The sequence below is a fragment of the Colletotrichum lupini genome, chromosome 3, assembly GCF_023278565.1.
Source record: "Colletotrichum lupini chromosome 3, complete sequence".
Lineage (NCBI taxonomy): Eukaryota > Fungi > Ascomycota > Sordariomycetes > Glomerellales > Glomerellaceae > Colletotrichum > Colletotrichum lupini.
The window spans coordinates 6,158,668-6,178,194 of NC_064676.1; the positions used below are offsets into that span (position 1 = coordinate 6,158,668).

The 19,527-nt window shown below is 45.8% G+C and overlaps 6 protein-coding genes across 6 annotated transcripts; 2 read left to right on the plus strand and 4 right to left on the minus strand.

Annotated features, from left to right (window-relative positions):
• Nucleotides 1-7,378: 7,378 nt before the first annotated feature.
• Nucleotides 7,379-9,083, minus strand: CLUP02_06605 (FAD dependent oxidoreductase; the record flags this gene model as incomplete). The annotated part of the gene is made up of 4 exons (XM_049285604.1): nt 7,379-7,435; nt 7,498-8,064; nt 8,124-8,879; nt 9,006-9,083. The coding sequence occupies 4 exons, from the start codon at nt 9,081-9,083 to the stop codon at nt 7,379-7,381; spliced, it is 1,458 nt and encodes a 485-aa protein (XP_049142747.1).
• A 769-nt stretch (nt 9,084-9,852) lies between these two features.
• On the minus strand, nt 9,853-10,894 carry CLUP02_06606 (uncharacterized protein; the record flags this gene model as incomplete). The annotated part of the gene is made up of 2 exons (XM_049285605.1): nt 9,853-10,084; nt 10,152-10,894. 2 exons carry the CDS (start codon nt 10,892-10,894, stop codon nt 9,853-9,855), a joined length of 975 nt encoding a protein of 324 aa, XP_049142748.1.
• A 721-nt stretch (nt 10,895-11,615) lies between these two features.
• On the plus strand, nt 11,616-13,591 carry CLUP02_06607 (FAD binding domain-containing protein; the record flags this gene model as incomplete). The annotated part of the gene is made up of 6 exons (XM_049285606.1): nt 11,616-11,651; nt 11,737-12,297; nt 12,389-12,714; nt 12,831-13,101; nt 13,186-13,232; nt 13,381-13,591. 6 exons carry the CDS (start codon nt 11,616-11,618, stop codon nt 13,589-13,591), a joined length of 1,452 nt encoding a protein of 483 aa, XP_049142749.1.
• Nucleotides 13,592-13,968: 377 nt separating this feature from the next.
• On the minus strand, nt 13,969-14,747 carry CLUP02_06608 (uncharacterized protein; the record flags this gene model as incomplete). The annotated part of the gene is made up of 2 exons (XM_049285607.1): nt 13,969-14,336; nt 14,393-14,747. 2 exons carry the CDS (start codon nt 14,745-14,747, stop codon nt 13,969-13,971), a joined length of 723 nt encoding a protein of 240 aa, XP_049142750.1.
• Nucleotides 14,748-15,922: 1,175 nt separating this feature from the next.
• On the plus strand, nt 15,923-16,108 carry CLUP02_06609 (uncharacterized protein; the record flags this gene model as incomplete). The annotated part of the gene is made up of 1 exon (XM_049285608.1): nt 15,923-16,108. The coding sequence occupies one exon, from the start codon at nt 15,923-15,925 to the stop codon at nt 16,106-16,108; it is 186 nt and encodes a 61-aa protein (XP_049142751.1).
• Nucleotides 16,109-17,622: 1,514 nt separating this feature from the next.
• CLUP02_06610 (uncharacterized protein) lies at nt 17,623-17,760 on the minus strand (the record flags this gene model as incomplete). The annotated part of the gene is made up of 1 exon (XM_049285609.1): nt 17,623-17,760. One exon carries the CDS (start codon nt 17,758-17,760, stop codon nt 17,623-17,625), a length of 138 nt encoding a protein of 45 aa, XP_049142752.1.
• Nucleotides 17,761-19,527: the final 1,767 nt, after the last annotated feature.

Genomic DNA, 19,527 nt, shown 5'->3' on the forward strand with positions numbered 1-19,527 from the left:
GCTCTCTAAAAAGGGTATATCGTATACTTATTATCTTAAGAGTTTATATTTAATATTATTTTAAGGTTTAAAAAACACAAGGCTAGCTCTTTTTAAAAAGGTAATAAAAAGTAAAAGAGAACGCTAAGAAGTTAAAGTACCCCCCGTAATAAGTATAGTTCTCTTTACTATTCTAGGCCTATTTAACGTATACTTAGTCCTTAAGAAGCTTAAGGGAGAGGCTCCTAAGGAACGGGAGATCTAGTACTTACCCTATTTTAAGGTAGCCCTCCGGTATATTAATACTAAGGATAGTAGTCGTTATTTTATAAAAAGTAGTAGCTAGTATGCGCGCTATTTTAACGGCCGTTTGGCTAAAGGGTATATTAATATACTAGTCGTTTTATAGCTAATAGCCTGGGCCCTTACCGAGGCTATTATAAGTAGCGCTCCTTTTTTTATAAATATATTATCCTTTTTTATTATTAAGAAGCGCACTTTTAACTATAGTTTTAGTAGGATATTACTAAGCTCCGTAGTATTATTCGCTAGATATATAATAACCGGAGGATATATAAGAACTATATCGGCTTTTATATAGAGGACTTCCTTAACGCGCGCCCCTAGTCCTCTCTCGTACTTATTATAATCGTTTATAACTAACTTCTTATTACGCCGCCCACTTTTATACCCTAAGTTATTAACTTAACGGTTATTCTAGCTCTTATACCCCTTACTACCCTTACTACTCTTAGCTTCGTAAACTTTAAAATATATAAAATACGTTTCTTAGCGCGCATACTAACCCTTTTCTTTAATAACGCTATACTCTTAGTAATCGCGTACTTCGTAAACTAAGAGTTTAAATAATAAATATAAGCCCAGGTCTTATTTCTATATATATATACCCTATAGGGCAAGGTTATTTTATTTATTTTAGGCCTCCGGGCCGCACTCTAAGTTCTATTTATTATCTACTTTTAAGTATTAAGTTTTTCTAAGCGTGGCCCAAATTAATTATTTTTAACTATTTTAGCTATTTATAATAGCTTCTCGCGCATCGTAGAGGTTAAAAAGTATATAAAAATGTTCGAACTTAGCTCGTAAAAAGTTTTTAGTAAGTCTATTTATTAATATATCTTTTATTAATATATAAGTAACCTCGAAGCTACCTCTAGTATGCTCTTATCTTAGCTATATATTTTATATATTAATATAGCAAAGTTAAGTAGCTATTTTTTCTCCTTCCCCTACGACGAGTCGAATCGTTTACTAATTATCGTAGTTAACTAACTATACTTCTCCTAAGTTAAGGGTAATATCCTTAAAAAGGCGCTTTAGAGCTATGGTCTCTTTTACAGTTTCCTTAAAGTAAAGAAGCTTAGCTTCGGTAGTTAACGTTATAACCGTTACTTAGCATACTAATTTTTATTAAATTAGGCTACTAAAAAGGAACATTATATATCCCTAAAATAATCGTCGTATTACTTCGTTATTTACGAAACTAGTATCTCTAGCTAGAAGTAATAATTACGTACTCGGTATACTACCATAATAGAGCGCAAGATATCTTATTATATAAAGATATCGGATATAGTAGTTAATTACTTTAATATAGGTTATACTTAGATTAGTTAGGAACCGTAATAATTACGAGTAAGTAAAGGCGACGTTTAGTTTAATTATAATAGCTATATAAAGCATACTCCCGACCTTTTCTTAGTAGCTCTTTATTTCCTCTTTTATTACCTACCCCTCGTTTAGTTTAAACTCTTCCTAAAGAAGAGGGGTAGCTAGATATAGTGAATTTATAAAGTCGAAGCGCTTAGTAACTCGCTTAATATATACGTTATAAATAAGGTAAACCTTACGAGTAGTACGGTCTTATAAAATCCGCACTCCGAGGAAGTAATTAATCGGTCTATTCTCCTTAAGGTTAATATATTCTTTTATACTATCGACGATCCCCTAAGCCGCCTTTTAGTCGTCTTAATAATATAAAATAATAAAGTTATCGACGTAAAATACTAGTATTACCTTCCTATTTACGGTTTAGTAAATATAGATCTCCTCGTAACTATATATTATATTTATACCACGGAGTATAGAAATAAAAGTTTAGAACTAGAGAATTAGTAAGTCTCGGAGGCTATATAGAGCGCGTTAGAGTTTATTTACTTTATTAGTGACCTTATATCCCTCTAGGAGTTTAATAATTACTAGCTTCTCGCTCTTAAGAGGCGCGTTAAGGAATGCGTTAATAGTATTATACTAGTCTACCTTAAGGTCGAATTAGGTAGCTATTATTATTATAAGCCTAAAGGCCTTTATAGCGAGCGTCGAAGCGTACGTATTTTATAAGGGGTTAAGTAGTTATATATCTCCCCTTATATATATACGTACTTTTACCTCGCTAACCTCGTTATTAACGTCGTGCTTATAAATATATACCTACTTTAATAAAAATAGGATCCCTTATTTAGGGTTACGGTTAACCTCTTCTTATATACTAATATCCCTTAGCTTTTTTATTTCTATATCTATAGCATCCCTAAGTAACTTCTATAGTTACGGTAGGAGATATTTAATATCGCTAAACTTCTTTAATAGGCTCTAGAAGTTAACTTTAATAAGTCGTGGTTTTTAAACTCCTCTAGAGCGCTCTAAGTAGGTCTTATAAACTGCTCCTTTTACTACTTAATAAAGTATTATATATCCTATACTACTTTCCTCTATAGCTTTTTATTAATTAGGTATAAAAGTAGAGAAAAAGTAGTCTTAGAAACGGTTATAGTAATCGCTATTTCTTATATTCGAATATAAGAGCGTCGTAAAGATATTATTATCGAAGCGTTATAAAGGTCTACGGGCCCGGTTTAAATATCTAGGACCTAATAGAGCTTTACTTAGTACTTAATAAGGCGGTTCTTATAAGCTCTGTTCTTATATAATAATAGAGGTTTATTATAAGGGTTCCTTACTAACGTCGACTTTAATATTAGGAATTGCTTTTTTATAATTAGTACCTCGTTTACCGCGTGCTCTAGCGTTTTACTAAGAGTTATTAAGAATTAAAGGCTTAAGAACCTTCGTAATATATATAAGCGTTTATAAAGAGGACTATAAACTACGCAGAGCCGTTTATAACCCGGTTACTATATCCCCTTCTTTACTCCTACCTCCGAGCTCGCGCAAGGGGGTTATTTTAAGGGTTAATAATAATAATAAGACTATATTAGCCTTTTTAGCCTTATTTACCGCACCCTAGAGTACGTCTATTAGTTACTTAGCGTCCTAAATAATTAAAAATCTAATAATAATACTATCCTCGACTATATATTTATTTTAAGTACTAGTATTTCCGAAGTCCAGATCTACTTCCCCGAGTACTCGAATTAACTTATCGTTAGTATTAAAGAGTTCTTATATTTCTTAGATTACTAGATTTGCTTACTTACCTACGATAGCTTATTCCTCGTATACGGGATTATAAAAGACTTCTTTGTTAAACCTAATATTCCTCGTAATAAATACCTACTCGAGCGCGGGTACCTAGACCTTATATAGGTTATACGTTTCTAATATATATCTAACTAAGTATCTTATATACCCGTAGGGAAGCACTTTAAACTCTTTTTAATATATACCCCTCTTACGATCCTTATAAAGAGGGTATACTTAGTAGCTATATATATAGAGGCTACCGAGATACGGGGTAACCGGTTTAGAATCCCGCACTTAGTAACTTATTTATTACTAGCGTTAATACCGCTTCTACTAGTTAATTTCTATTATAATAGGCAAATCTCCTTTATTAGCCTCCCGTGGGGTAATATTATAGATAAAGATTGCCACTAGTACTATTTCGTTTTATAAATTCGTAAAGAGGTTTATAAAAAGGCGTATCTTACGAGCTTTAGTAATTACGAGTTAACCTACTCTTTTAGCGTTACCTATAGGTTCCTTTATATATAGAGGTAGAAGTTCTATTCCGATTCCTAGCTTACTATACTACGTTTTATATATACGTCTAACGTTTATAATTAAGAGAGCGGTCTTATTATTATTTTTAAAGAAGTAGATTAGAGTCTCTTTTTAATAACGAATTACTACCTCGAGGCTCTATAGTACGAAAAGCACTTCCTCCTCTATTTTTGTTCTTAAAGGGAACCCCCTAAGCTACCTATTATATTCGTTAGAAGTTATGAGTATATATTATCGTTTACTAAGAAATAGTTCGAAGTAGAAGAGATCTTAGTATATATAGTACTATAGCCGTAAGGCTCTTTTCGAGGGTAGTCCTTTTAAAACTACTATCTTAGCTTTAGATAATATATATACTTTATACTTAACTTATAATAGAGGTTTAATACGTATACCTCGAGTCTTATATAGTAATCGACGAAGAGTATTAGGTCCGAGATAACCTATTCTAAGGTACTAGAGGAGCGCGCTATTAGACCTCTTATGGGTACGTTAATATAAGTAACGGAATTTTTTATAGCTAATTAGTAATATAATACTAACTAGGCTCTATAGGATACGCTTAAGGTTTGTGGAAAAAGGATAGGATTAGAGGAGCTTATATTTGAAAAAGACTAGATTATTTTTTTAAATAAGCTATTTTTTAATAGTGCTCTTATAAAGCGTTCCCTATTATAAAGTATAATCTAGACCGTAGTACTAGAGTGCGCTTTTATTTAGTAAAGTCTCTAAGATTATATTAATATAGAATCCCTCGACGTAAGTAACGTTCTAGAGCTTTAGATTATAAGTTCCCTTTCCCTTAGGTCCGTCTAGGACGCCCTTTATAATACGAGTGCCGCGTGCGGTAATAAGTAGTATAGTAGTTCTTAATTTAACGTAGTCTTTATTACCCAATAGTACGTAACTCTCGGGTTTAAGTAGGCTCTTATTATTAATTAAATATATTGCTCTATAGCTATCTATTACCGTGCTCTAGGAAAGGGGGTAAGCGCTACCTATAGGGGTATTAAAAATTACGTTTATTTCTAAGTCCTAACTTTTTATAAGTATAGCAACTACGTAGCCCTCGTCCTAGTTTATTAATAAGCTCGCTATAGGTTAGTTAGAGGATCCTTTCGGAAACCTAGGTTTCTTAGGGGTTCTATCGTTCCTTAGCTAACTAGCTTTCTTAAGCTTACCGTAGAGTAATTTCTACTTATTTAATTTAGTAATAGCAAGGACTTTCTCTATATAGCTCCTTAGTATTCGTATTAATAACCTATTAGTATTTCGGCCTATAAGTACCTATTCTAATTTTTAATATGCCGTAGGGCGCTACGGGTATACGTAATTATAAGGGTATATAACATTACCCTTATTATTTACGTCGTTAACTAAGTTAGAGCGTTTAGTAAAAGTAAAATAAGCCCCTCTTTAACCTAAAGGTCGTTTAGTATATACGTCCTAAGTTACTAAGCTAAATATATACGTAATCTCCTCGAGGGTCCTCGTGTGCGTTCCGAAGGCTATTAATTTACTAAAGGTCTTATATATACGTTAGCCCTATATAGGGTTAAGTCTAGACTTAACTATAACTAAAAAGTTAAGTATAGCGATCTTTTTACTAATTTCTAAAATATCGTACGTTTTAGCTTAGAGGTAAGCGGACTATTACTCCTTATACTAGCGTTAGGGGTTAATTCTAGTCTTCGTTTTATTAAGGGCTTATTAATATTCCTCTCGAACCGCATTCCTTACTACTAGTTCGGGGGGCGTAAATTCTTATTTTAGATATTTAACGATTCGCTATATACTAAACTTAGCGCCGTTCTTAATAGCTTTTTAAAATACGTATTCGTATAGTATAGCGTTAACTAATTTTACTAACTACTAAGCGAGGACTTTAATATACGTATTAATAATATTACGTTCGTAAGCTATAAGTTATTTATATTTAGCGTCGAGCTCTTATTATTTCTAAATACTCTTAAGTATATAGATCCTCTTTATAAATACGGTATAAGGATAGATTTATTTACGTAAAATAAGTAGTATAGCTAGCTTTATAAAAAGAAACCCGGCTTAGTTCTATAAGTTACTCGTGCTTAAGGAAGTCGAAAGGTTTATACTAGGAGTTATATTTAGAAACTATTAATAAAGGATTTCTTAGTTTTTTTAGTCGTTCTCGAACGCTTTATAACGGGCTTAGTAGGCTCGTAGTTCTTTTTTATTATAGGTCGCGACTAATTATCCGAATTCTAAGGGCAAAGTAAGTGCTATAGAGGGGTCGAGGAATGCGTTAGAATCTAGAGCGTTTAAGTTAACGTATTTCTAAACCCCGATGCCTTTACTTATAGTATAAAGTACGTTAAACTATTTAATTTAACTATTATAGCTAGTTAGTTTAGCTTAGGCTAAAGTAGGTACGAGTAAGTTAATTATTTTAAAAAGATCGTAGGAATCGTATTAATAAGTGCGTTATTATAGTATAGGGTCTTAACTAAGAGCTAGGCTTATAACTATTACGAGTTATAGTACGTAGTAATAGGTATACGGAGTATAGTAAAAGTAGCTTAACTATTAAAGTAGAAATAGACAAAAGGAGAAGGTCTATATATACGATATCTAAGATAGACACGTGATTTAGCACGTGACGGGCACTTTGTAAGGTGCGATTACTATCCCTGTTACGTGACAGAAGTGTTGTTTGAGATCCCAGCCCAGACAAACTCACTTGCGAGCGAAGCGTCGGCTGCATATGCGGCAAGAAAACGGCTTCTCTTGTGAATCTACTTGTCTTTAGCCGAAACTCCAGACTTTTCAGAGAGGTCAACCCAACGGCCTCGCTCATGGCGATTGCGATGCTCGCTCCGCTTGAACGTCTTTGGACAGATCCGACATCGGTGCTGAACTCCTGCCTCTTTGCGGAAAGAGATGACAGACATTCCAGGAGCCGTTGGGAACGCCATAGCCGAGATACGCGGTCGATGAACTGGAGGGGTTCGCTTCTGCGTGACGTTGGCTCGATTGTCCACCAAATGCGTCGAGTAAGATTTTGAAGGTCAAAGTGCCGGTGACGAAAGGACGGACTGTTTAAGCCTCCGTGTCCGATCCTTGGTGCCTCCACAAACCGGGGCCGGCGGGCGGGCCGCTGCAGGCTAATGACGCGCGGGGTAATTGTCCGAGTAAGTCATGCGCATGATCTATGTAGGTCGATGACTATGTATTAGACAGGGGGGATTTGACGTCGTATGTCAATGAGAGGAGTCGATACAAATTTCTGCTTTACGTGAATTTTCCTAAGGGCTCATCTTTCATTGCCACAGCGAGGATAATGAGATGATTCTATATGGAGATATAGCTAGAGATCCACCATGCGAACATTTGATGCCCTTCTTGACCAGCTGAACCAGTGATCCTTATGTATGCACACCTACTTCTGAATTGAGTGTCGTCTCTTGTCCTCCTTGTACGGCGCAACCTGCACTGTCTGTATCTCATATTAGCTTAATATACTCAAGCCGCGAGAAAATACATGGTGTCTGTACTTACCGCCTTGATGATTTTCACGGGAGATCCTTCAGATCCCCATTTCACCTCAACAACTGTCCCTGGAGCAGCATGCTCCTTGGCAACAATCCCCAGTGACACCATCTCCTTGAACCAGTAGCTGTAGCACCGAGAAACAGCACACCCGATCGTCTTGCCTTCGCGCAGAACAGTACTGCCAACAACATTGCCAAGCAGGTTGCGAGGCATTTCCATATACTCAAAGGGCTCCGGCCGAAAGAGGGACGCAAAAACGTCAGTCACATCTTCCGCGTTCCAAACCAGCGTCACCAGCTGGTTCGGCGGGCTGTCCTTGAGCTTGAGAAGGGCGTCGCGCCCGATGAAGTCGTGGTCAAAGTTGATGAGCCAGCCCCAGTTCAGGTCGAATGGCGTGAAGTGGTAGGAAATAGGGTCTGCGCCGTGACTACCGCTGGCCTTGGAGAGATAGTGGTCAAAGTCGAAGCCGATGTCTCGCGCGAATTGTCGGAACTGGAGAAGTTCCTGGTCGTCTGCGGGCGCGTGTACAGCCGGAATGAAGTCTGCGGCCGGAGTCGCAAACGCCGCTTCAACCTAGAAGGCACGTGTCAAGAGAAGTTGTTGATGGGGAGCATAGGGCAAAATTTACTTACGTGATTCACCATCTTTGCGCGAGCACCCAGTTGCCGGATATTGTGCTTCTTGCCAGCGTCTACGATAGAACCGTAAATCTTTTTGGCATCCTTCGTCGACCCCCAAAGCTCGAAACCGAGTTCGCCGGATACACCTTGCCTCAGACAAAGGAACTTGCTTCCATCGATCGAGAGCTCCTTGTAATGCATAAACTTGATATCCCGGACACCCTTGTCCGTCACCTCATTCAGCAGCTGGACACTCCGAGGACCTTGAATTTGAAGAAGGAACCAGTCATCAGTGACCAGTTGCAGAGTGGCATCAAACTTCTTTCTGCCCTGTTGGAATTGGTACACAAGCCAAACCGTCCCGGGACCACTAGTGAACAGGAAATCATCCTTTCCGAGCATCAAAACCAGACCCTCGCCAACGACGGACCCATTATCTTGACAGAAGATGGCATGCTTCGCTTGTCCAGGCTTGAAGTTGGGCCAGCGGTTGGTCGAGATGTGTTCGAAAAAGGCTTGCGCTTCCGGGCCGGTGACGCGAGCTTTGAGCAGCGGCGACCAGTCGCCAATATAGCAGTCCGTCTTCCAGGAGACGCTCTCGTCGATCCAGCCCGAGTATTCGTAGGCTTCAAAGGTTGGACCGAAGCGGGACCAGGTATTGACGCCCGGGTCTATAGGAACGGCGGGGGCCAGGGGCACGAAGTGCTTCTCGCTTCCGTCATCCCACCAAGGTTGTGTTGCTTTCTGAATCTGAGAGTTGGACGCCATCTTAAGGTTCAAAGAGTTGTTGACTGGTGTGAGGATTACGCTTTGGACTAATTACTTCTTTGCTATCGTGGGTTCTCTTCATTCTTGTCTTATCGTATCGGCACGACTACACTTTATGCCTGACACTTTCGATAACTGCGTCCACTCAAGTCCTCTCCACTTAGTAGTATAGGATGAAGTCATCAATTTCCCGCTGCTGTGCATAGCACGGTGGGTTGAGGAATTGAAACGTGAACTAACACATCCCAATTAGGCAATGTGGGATGTGGTGTGGGATATCTCCACCACTGAGATGCTACTCCACTTTCTTGTCAGGGGGTTGATGACTCCCGATATTGGCGACGGACTTGGACGTTGCCGAGCATTGCGGTCACATTTTGAATCACATTGCAGATCCTTTGTGTTGCACTATAAGTTCTTGGCCATAGGCGACGGGATCTACAGCATTGAATCGTTGGTCCACCGAAGCGAGTTTAGTTGTCGCTGGCACTGATGTTGATGCCGGGGGCACGGCCGCCGTATGTCAGTCAACCTATGGTATGGCAAGACTCAGAAAAGTTGAAACCGATCTTCAAAAGAAACTATTTTGGAGAAAATAAATTGTGTGCGTATGCACTAGATTCGATGACATTGCTTTCTAACAGTTTTTAATCACCAGATTTTTGTTGTGATTAGAATCTGCAGATGAAACACTGGGGTGTATGCACATACATGGCCAGTAAGTCGTGCTCCTCAACAAAAAGACTTACGGCAAAGTGCCTATCTTAAGGTCCAGCCAACCTGAACTTGTACTTTGGAAAAGAGTCATTGAAAAGGCTTCAACCAAGCCGAGTCTCTCTCAATCTTTCACTAGTAAAGTGCTAGATTTGGTCTGGCGATATGATACCTCAATGTAGTCGAAGTTTTCGGGTTTACTTGTACTACTACGATCTCAAATTCAAAATGGGGTTCCCGTTTACCAATATCATCTATGTCACTCGTCTTTAACAAATTGCTGCCTTGCTTTAGACTCCCTCAAGACCTTGACCTCCTCTTCCGAAACCAACACAAAATCATACGTCAAAAGCCGCGTCGACGGCTTCACACCGTACTTCTCAGCCATCCCATCAACATCCGAGACAGTCTTCAAGTTCACAATCAGCGACTCCTTGACTCCAAAGACCGCATCCGACCTCTCAAACGGATCTCCACGAAGATACAAAGCTCTGTGTCCGCGTCAGAAAGAAACCCCAGTATCAGAGTGAACCTGCCAAAATGCCAAAGAGAACTTACGTGATGAGACGGTCATATCCAGGCTTATCGAACATGAAATGAAAGTGACTAGGCCGGTACCGGTGCCTCCCCAACGTCGCCAATAACCTCCCAACAGGTCCATCTCCCGGAATAGGATACGGCACCGGCACGATCGCCCGAAAAAAGAACCCTCCCCCCTCATCGCTCCTGACAACCGCCCGTCCGTCGGGGTTCTCGTACCCGTCATACTGAACATCATAAAACCCCTTTGAATCCGTCTCCCACACATCAACCTTAACCCCCGGAATCGGCACCCCTCGCGTGTCCCTAACCGTCCCCACAACAAGCATCGGCTCCCCATCCCCATCCCTCGAAATCATCTCCCCGTGCGGGACGTCCCTCGCCTCGTGGGTGTGAAACGGGCCGAGGACGGTACCCTCCGTCGCCCCGACCCCGGGCGGTTTCGGGTGGTCCAGCGAGTCGACGAGGAGGGAGAGGCCGAGCACGTCGGAGAGGAGGACGAATTCCTGCCGGACGGAGGTGCAGGTCTTGCCGACGTCTGTGAGGAAGGCGACGGCGGTCTCCCATTCTGCGGTGGTGAGGTTTGTCTCGCGGGCAAAGTCGTGGAGGTGGGTGACGAGCTTGTCTAGGAGAAGGCGCGTGCGGATGTCGGCGCATTTGGAGTTGATGGCGTGGACGTTTTCTGTGATGTTGGATATTGTTAGGTCTTTGAGGGGTGGGTGGGAGAGATCTATCTCGGAGAGGTCCATTGTGGCGATCATGAGCGTAGGTATGAGGTGGAGATCGACGCCGGATACAAGGTCTTGTTGGGAGAAGGCAGACGAAGAGCAGCTCGAACATATCATAAGAGTATATCAAAGTCAGCTCGAAACTGAATTTTCCATGATCCAGCTAGAACAGGCCTTGAAAAACTTGGTCCACGCACCGTCCTCCCGCACTTCCGGACAGGAGTGTGTGGGGAGGTTTGGCGAAGTAAAAGGATAGACATCTCGCATAACCTCCCAACGGAACACAAATTGCTCTTTCATTGCAGAGAAAGCTCAGTCTCTGTTCATCTCGATTCGTTCTAGACCTCCAAGCTACTCACAGCCCCTCCCCCTCCCCCGCGACTAATCAACACTACCCGCCCCCGGATATCATCCCACTTCGTTACCCCACAAAGTCATACGTCCGTGGGCATCCCACATAACCCGTTCTCTTGCTGAAGACTCTCAATGAAGAGGGCCAGAAGGGGTTATTGACGTCAAGTACAAGGAAAGACTTGGTTGCCTCCACCAGACTGACTTTATGTGACATGAGATTCATTCGAGAAAACTCGAATAACAATAACGATTATAATTCATCGCCAAACATCCCATTCATGACGAGCAGTAACAGATCAAGTTTCGTATACCAAAGCCGTGAATAGTGTTTCTCTCCAAGGAGCCTTTGCCAAAGCATCTGCCAAATCAGACCCTCTCCTCCACATCCAACTCATCAAACATGACATCTCAAGACCACCATGATGGTATCAAAAAGGTAAAACCAACACCATCACACCGCAAATCCCCCATATCCAACCCTTCCTCTCTACCCTACACTTCAACTAACCCTCCGACCCCAGGTAATAGTAATAGGCACAGGCCCAACAGGCCTCCTCCTCTCCCTCCTCCTCGCCCGCCACTCCATCCCCGTCCTCCTCCTCGACAAATCCGCCTCCCTCGACACCCAGCCCCGCGCAACCCACTACGCCGCCCCCGCCAACCGCGTCCTCTCCCGCGCGAACCTCCTCGCCCGCGTAAGGCAGCACGGCATCGAAGTAGGCGGCGCCCGCTGGCGCAAACCAGACGGCACCGTCCTCGCCAAGATCGAGAACAGCAGGCTCGGCGCGGAGAACCCGGACCGGATCTCGTGTCTGCCGCTGAACGCGCTGTGTAAGATGGCGCTGGAGGATCTCGGAAAGGAGCCGGCGGCGGAGGTGAGGTGGGGGTGTGAGGTTGAGGGGATCCGGGAGGAGGAGGGCCGGGGGAAGGCGGTGGTTGTTGTGAAGACGGAGGAGGGGGCCGAGGAGCTGGAGGCTGATTATGTTGTTGGGTGTGATGGTGCGAATAGCATTATCCGGAGACGGCTGTTTGGGGACGAGTTTCCTGGGTATACGTGGGACTTGCAAATTATTGCCACAAACGTGAGTAGAAACTCCCATTTCCTTCCTCACAGAGAGGCCAGCGGCAGAAAGGCAAACAGCCCCAGAAGCGAATAGGATGCTAAACACATAGAAACAAAAGGTCTACTACGACTTTGAAAAGTACGGCTGGAAAGACTCCAACTTTGTCATCCACCCAACGGACTACTTCATGGCTGCCAAGATCCAAGACGACGGCCTCTGGCGCGTCAGCTACGGCGAGGTCCCCGGCCTCAGCCACGACGAGTACCGTGCCCGCCAGCCCGCGAAATACGAAACCATGCTGCCCGGGAACCCAAAAGCCAACGACTACCGGATCGTCAACTTTAGCCCCTACAAGGTACACCAGCGTCTCGCGCCGCGGATGCGCGTGGGGAGGTTCATCTTGGCTGGGGATGCTGCGCACCTGTGTAACCCGTTGTAAGTGCCCTTCGTACCCATGACCCAGGTGGAAGACAAAGGGGAAAGACGAAGAAAGAGAGAAAGGAAAATCCTGCCTGGCACCCATCTAACCTCTCGGCCCTCGGCCTCCACAGCGGCGGCATGGGCCTCACGGGTGGCATCGTCGACGTAGGCGACCTCTTCGACTGTCTAGCAGGCATCCACGACGGCCGAGCCGACGACGACATACTCGACAAGTACGACCGCTACCGACGAGAAAAGTTCAACCAGTTCACGAACCCGGTCTCCGAGGCGAACCTCAAGAGGATGGCCTCGGACCCGGACGAGGTCGAGGCCAATGACCCAGGGATTGTCGCCATGCGTGAGGCGGACAAGACTGACGAGGCTGCCGTCACATTCCAACTGGTATGCTCGTTTGTTCTTTCTCACCCTTATTCTATCCTGGCTAGCTTTTGGCGGAGTGATGATCTGATATGCCAACTTGTATAGGGTATACTGGGGCTTGCCCATGATATGACGCAGTATTATAAGAAATAGTGACGGCCGGGGTGAGAGACTTCTCAACTATTGGATTCGCGAGGCTTCAAAGGCAGACTTGGAAAAACGTGATCTGGACTGCGTAGAGGGGCTGAGATGGAAAGACGCGCACTGCCAACTCAAGTTCAGGCTCTAGACACACATCAGTACATATGCATTGGTCGTTACAGACAATTACTTGGTTGCTATTGCCAGTGCCCATTGCTCCGGGACTCAATTCAACGCCTACATATATGATATGCTGTGTCAACCATCATCTGGAGAGTCACCAGTGCATGCACCCGTCCACAGAGCAACCGTCGTCTCGAAGACGGAAATAAGAGCCTTCGAGACGAAGCCTGAGCGTCTGACCAAGTAGGACCGCCAGCCACGATGCTGCCTATCCTGATGGCTCGGAGATCCAGAGTACCACTATGGCAATCCAACCACTCGATTGCGTTGCGACACGAGCTTCCGTCGTGTCCGTATGCACTGGCATATCAGTGTGGTATCATCCACGTAAGATTTGCAGCCTAAGCCAAGCTCGGCCAAGGTTTCCACGTGCCGGCGATGATCATGTCGCTCGTGCGGAATCCATCTTCGAGCTCGGTGACTTCGTCATTCGTCGAATGAACAAGAGCGAGTAAGAATGAAGCAAAGAGATAGTGTGTTCGTTCCTGAAACAGTACCTCACTCGAACGACAGTGACATGAAGTGATCTAGCGTACTAAACTACAGAAACTAACACTGGACGTATTACCCACCTGCGGATTTGGGGACCGACAATGCAACGGCGGGTAAATCCAACCTACGCAATGGGCAAAGATTGAAGGAGAGTAAGTCCTGTCGCCGACTTGGGACCGAACTTGGGATGGTCCTTGCAGTGGGGGGCCGCCGCGGACGTGCGAGGACCGAATACACGGCGCTGACAGCAGGCGACGTTGTTTCGAGGGACACGGAGAGGTGGCTCGCCGAGATGATCTGGAGAATTGCAGCTCGCTTCAAACGCAATGCAAGATTTGACATTATCGGCCGATTATGGAGAGGGATTGGTGATCTACTGATCGACGGAGCCGGCTCATCTTCAAGAGGATCCTGATCCCGGAGCTGTAAGATGGGAACGACTGCTTTTGAAGAGTGAGCCGAGTTGTCAGACTTTAGAAAGCTGCTCTAGTCTTACGAAACCACGCGCTAGGTATTCTCGGCCTGTGGCCATCGTGTAACCCCAATTGGCTTGAAAAGATTGGCTGATTGACCGAAATCTTCGTTCCTTGACGCGAAGGGTTGACACGCCAAGAAAGGGGCCTTGGAGGCACCCACGCCCCGTCGCAATGCCGGTTCGCGGCGAAGGGGCAAAAGCTGGAGACGTTTAAGCGATCCGCCGAAGAATGTTCGTCATGCAGGCAGGCCGTGGACTTGCGGAGTGCGAACAGGTTGCGCTTTGACACGTTGACTTGACGTCGGAGGTGAAGAAGGGTCGTGAGGGTCTTGTTGACGAACGCCGACTGGCACGACGGCAAGGAAACTAATGACATGGAAGCTCTGTCGGTGTGTTTTAGGTTTTGTCAGTTTAGCGCGAACATCAATCAGGATGGGGGCCGCCAGTGTTGGAGATTGAGTCGCTAGAAGGCGGGCTTGGATGCGAGTGGGAATGGGGGCCGAGCCCGCCCTTACTCGAAGGGGGAACTGTTGGCCAGTGAAGCAGGGAGAAGGTCGTGTTCCGCAAATGCATAGATTGTAAGCAAAGCCGTTGGAATGTCATTGGAAGTGACCAGCGATCACGCGGGGGGATGCAGCTTGCGGTGGTGTGGTGGACTGGTGATGGTGGTGGCCGGGACACCTTCTCCCGTCGAACTCCTTGCCTACTTGTACAGTACACTAAGTCAATGACGCCCGTACGAAGGCGGTGTGTTGCAGCGTCTGTTGTAGTGCAAAGTTTCTGGAAATCCAATGGTTCTTGGGCGAAGCGATTGGTAGAGCGCGAGACCTCCATTACTGAGCCAGGTCGTCAGCAACGCGTCGGTGACGACTCCGCCGTCAAAAGGGCTGGTGGTGTCACAGACCTGCAGGTCCAAACACGGACAATTAATTACCATCGCTAATAAGACGTCGGCACTTGGGGGCCAAGCAGATCTCTAAGATGAGAGAGTGCCTCACTGCCTGGTCTCATAGTCGAATTTTTAGAGAGAAATGGCAATGAGTGCCACTGTCGCGATGATCTGTCGCATTGCTCGAGTGGAACATGAGGGTCCTGGTTGCCCGGGGCTCCTGGAATCGTGATTCTGACATGAACATCTTTTCCAAAGAAGGGCGCAAACACCGTAGATGACTTGGTAGCGAGGGGGAAGGGACTGTCAATGTCATAAGCCTCGTGGTGCTCGACGGCCCCTCGCATAGCAGGCCCGCGAGACCTAGACACACAGACTATGTTCCATCCCGCCGTCCTGTAATCCCACGATGGACACTCGCTCCGCTCGCAGGCCGTCAGGTGTGGGAGCTTGGGACTCGGGAGGGGAGAGGCTTTACTGTGTAGTGATGTTAACCACTGGCAGGAGGGTGTCGAAGCAAGCGAATAAGCGATGGGCACGAGGTGGCGGAAAAGGTGGCGCAATCCAGCGTATGGCACGGGCCTCTGGATGCTAAAAGTTGGTGTCTGCATCGATTCAGGGGAAGTCCATGGGTATCTGCATGTGCTTTCAAGTGGGCGCAAATGAGTGGGCGTATTCGCGGCGTGAGAATGGACGCGATTGGATCGAGGGCGGCCGAGATAGCGTATGTGTGGGCGGGAAGAAAGGCAAATGTCAAGCTCGCGACAATAATAGCCACGATAAGACGATTCGACGAATGGGATATGGCATGTTCGTTGTGGAAGGGAAGCTGGCGGATTACCGGATAGTCGTCTTTGTAATGGCGAAAGTTGCAATCGCGTTTGGTTCTGACGTTGAAATGTGTGTGTGCGTGTGTGCGTTGTTGGTCTAGTTGATCCACCATCCAGCTTGTGATGGTCACTGCTTTTCCTGGTCTAGGATGGACAGCTTTCCTTCTCGGAACGCGGAGGTGTCAAAGTATCCGCATCGTGAGGTGAGATTGTCGTCAAGGAACGGACGGCCCCAAGAACGACGAATTGGTAGAGACACAGGCGGTATCCGTGGATGTTGGTTTTGATAGATAAACATTGTCGGTCCCGCAGGATATTGAAGTCGTATCGGTAATGAGCATCCGCCATGAGCAATGCCAGCCAGCCAGCGATGGATCTGTAGGACTGTGAAGGACTCCGTACCGTGTCTTGCACCCAATTGACGGTTGACCAAGCCATCAGCCATCAGCCCCTGGCGACGGCTTCACGAAGGCCGACGGTAGTGTCTGGGATCCCCTTAGGATTGGCTTCTCCTTTGGGACAAGAGCAATGGTGGGATGGATGCATCTTGCATTACCCCTGCAGCCCTGTCTCCTCTTGTCCCGTTTCTTTCTGGACACTTCTGGTCTTTGTGGTGGAAGAATGTAAGGAAGGATTGGAGGGGATAGTGCAGGGTGGTGCCCGTCAGAAAAGGAGGCTAGTCAAGGGCGGCAAGCCTGCCGTCGGTCGCGGTGTCAAGGTGTCTGGCGCTTGTGGTGGTGTTGTCTCGTGTCTCGCAGGCCGGCCATGTTTTGGGGTGCCACGACGGCGTCCAAATCCTACACTGCCATGGTGTAGGTAGGCTCTCCCAGTCTAGGTATTGTGTAAGGGTCAACGGCAGCAGGTTCATATCGATGATGATTGTGGCAGATTGTTTCTTTTGCATTGCTCATCTGGCTCGGTTTCCATCATCCATGGCGCGAACGCGAAGCGAAGCGGTTGTCTTCGAAAGAGCCCAATGGCGTTCTGGAAATGAGGATGGGCAATGATTGGTGGGATTGAGGGCGGTTGGAGAGAACAGGACGTGCTCTGCAGAGAGGGATTGAGATGAAGCGGTTATTTCTTTGTTCTTTGCGGGCGGTCAAGATGACGAAGGTGAGTGAGTATAGTTGGTCACAAGTGTCGGTAAGCCGGGAAAGCAGAGTGATAGATTACTCCGTAGACAGTCAAAAGAGAGTGACAGAACATGGAGAAAAAAAGGCAATAAAACAATACTACCAAAAACAAAAGAAGAAAGGAGGGGTTCACTGCCAACTGGGGGCAAAGGAAAATGGGAAAAGCAGTGAAAAAGGAGAAACCCTGCAGTTGCAGCGGACCTGGACTCTTTACTTTACCCATTCGGGCCAGTTATGGCTGTGTGCTTTCCTCATGTTCCCCAGCAGCAGCCAAGGGCAACGGCGAGAAATGACATGGAAGGTGCGTCCTGACGATCCCTGACCACATGTCGCAAGGCCCGTGACATTTCTCGACTTTTTCTGTGGATTTTCTAGGTACCGCGCCTTGCGAGGAAGCTCTCATGCGTTGGCTCTTTCCTCGTTTCTTACAGTTGCGGATACGTACTTGTAATGTGGTGGATGAGGCAAGTGCAGCTCGAAATTTGGGATAGTGGAGGAAAGAAGGCACTGGTGGACGTGGCAGGTGCGGAGGACCATGGGATGGATGGATGCCCTCAAAAATACATGGAAGGAACTTTTCCTTCGTCTGGTATCTTGGTGTTTCTTTTGGTATTTCTGCATCCGTTGGATGTTTCTTCAACCTGCTTCGTCAACCATACGGGGCATCGACCACCTTACCTACCTTGCCTAGGTAGTAAGCAATACTTGCCCGTACGTACTCCGTACATCGACTAATAAGGCAAAGTCAGACGGATATATGGTCGTCGTTGTCGTCGTCTTCGCCCTTATTCAGCATCGGATATGATGATGTGGAATATTGGCGTCCGTGCTCCCTATTGCTCTTTCCCTTGCATATTGATATTCTTGTTGTTATCGTCTCGTCTGGTGTTTCTCTTGCCTGGGCCCGACTTTTTTTGACAGGGACAGGGACGCTCCGCAAAACCGACCGAGAAGAGACGCCAACATGAACGTCCATGGGCCGGCGCATCCAAAGTCCCGTATCACTTGCATCCTCTCTCTCACAGAAACTCCGTGCTCCCGTACTCTGCATCCATCCGGAGTAGGGAGTTGGGAGTACATACCAAGGCACCTTGGTTCATGTCGTGTCGCATGCGCTGTGTAATTAGAATGTCCTGCCTGCCAACATGCAGGTCCGCACAGAGATACACAAGAGAGAATCAATACATGTAGCACCATCAGCAGCAACACGGACGCTACGTCTAATTACCTGATAGAATATGGACCCCTTTACGGATACCATAATCCGAGATTCTGCAGACCTTCAACGTTGATACCGGCCCAAAAAAGACCAAGGTCTCAAGTTCCATCCATGTCCCGTCGGAAGGACCACAGTAATACTTGCCTGAGATATTGTCCGCTGTTCATTTTCTAGCTTTATTGACCAGGTTCCTATTCGTAGCAGTCCCGGATCTCATCCCCATCTGTGTTCTGTGACTGTCAAGTATGGATGACCCAGCCCCTGCCCGGTCTTTCTTCTAGTGTACGGATAGGCTGCCCATCAACGAGATTCCTTGTCATGCCTTGCTTGACCCTAATTACGCCGTACCTTCGTGGTGGTACCTTAATTACCTCGCCTCGGAGCTGGTGTTGGCAGGTACCTATCTTTAACCTGTACCTTGCTACGTATCCAAGGTAGTGAATTGCTTGTGGCCATTCCTCCTCTTCCCTTCTGCTTCCTTTCCTTCTTTGCACTTTTCCCACGTGTGTTTCGTGGCTTGTTGTTCATCAACAACACCTTATTACCAAGCCAACAAATCAGACCTCCCAGATACCTTGCAAGACTTTCTCCCGTACCTTAGCTAAGTAAGCCAAAAGTCAACAAACCCATCCATCATCCATCATCCATTCACCTGTCTCGCCGCCTCCCTTCTCTAACTGCTTGTGCTTCAAGCAACCAAGCACCCGACCACCCACCCCCTAGTGCCCTGGCACCGCAAAACATCCGAACTGTGACGAATGCACACCTGCATCTACCGTCCCTTACCGCACCCCATCCAACCTTGCCATACGCATACTCCGTACGGATACACCACGCTTCGCATACCACTTCCACTTGGACTTGGTACACTCCAGTCTCCGCATACAGAATACTTCCAGCTATATCCATGTCTACCACGCAGTCCATACTCTGACGATCCAATTCGAACTACTAATACTTCTTAACCCTGCGCTCGCCCACTACCAACACAACCTCGACCTGTGTTGCGCGCATCTGCGGATACCTCCCAAGCTAGCAGTCGCACCGTCGCCGTTTTCTCGTCGCTAGCACAAGACATAACTGAA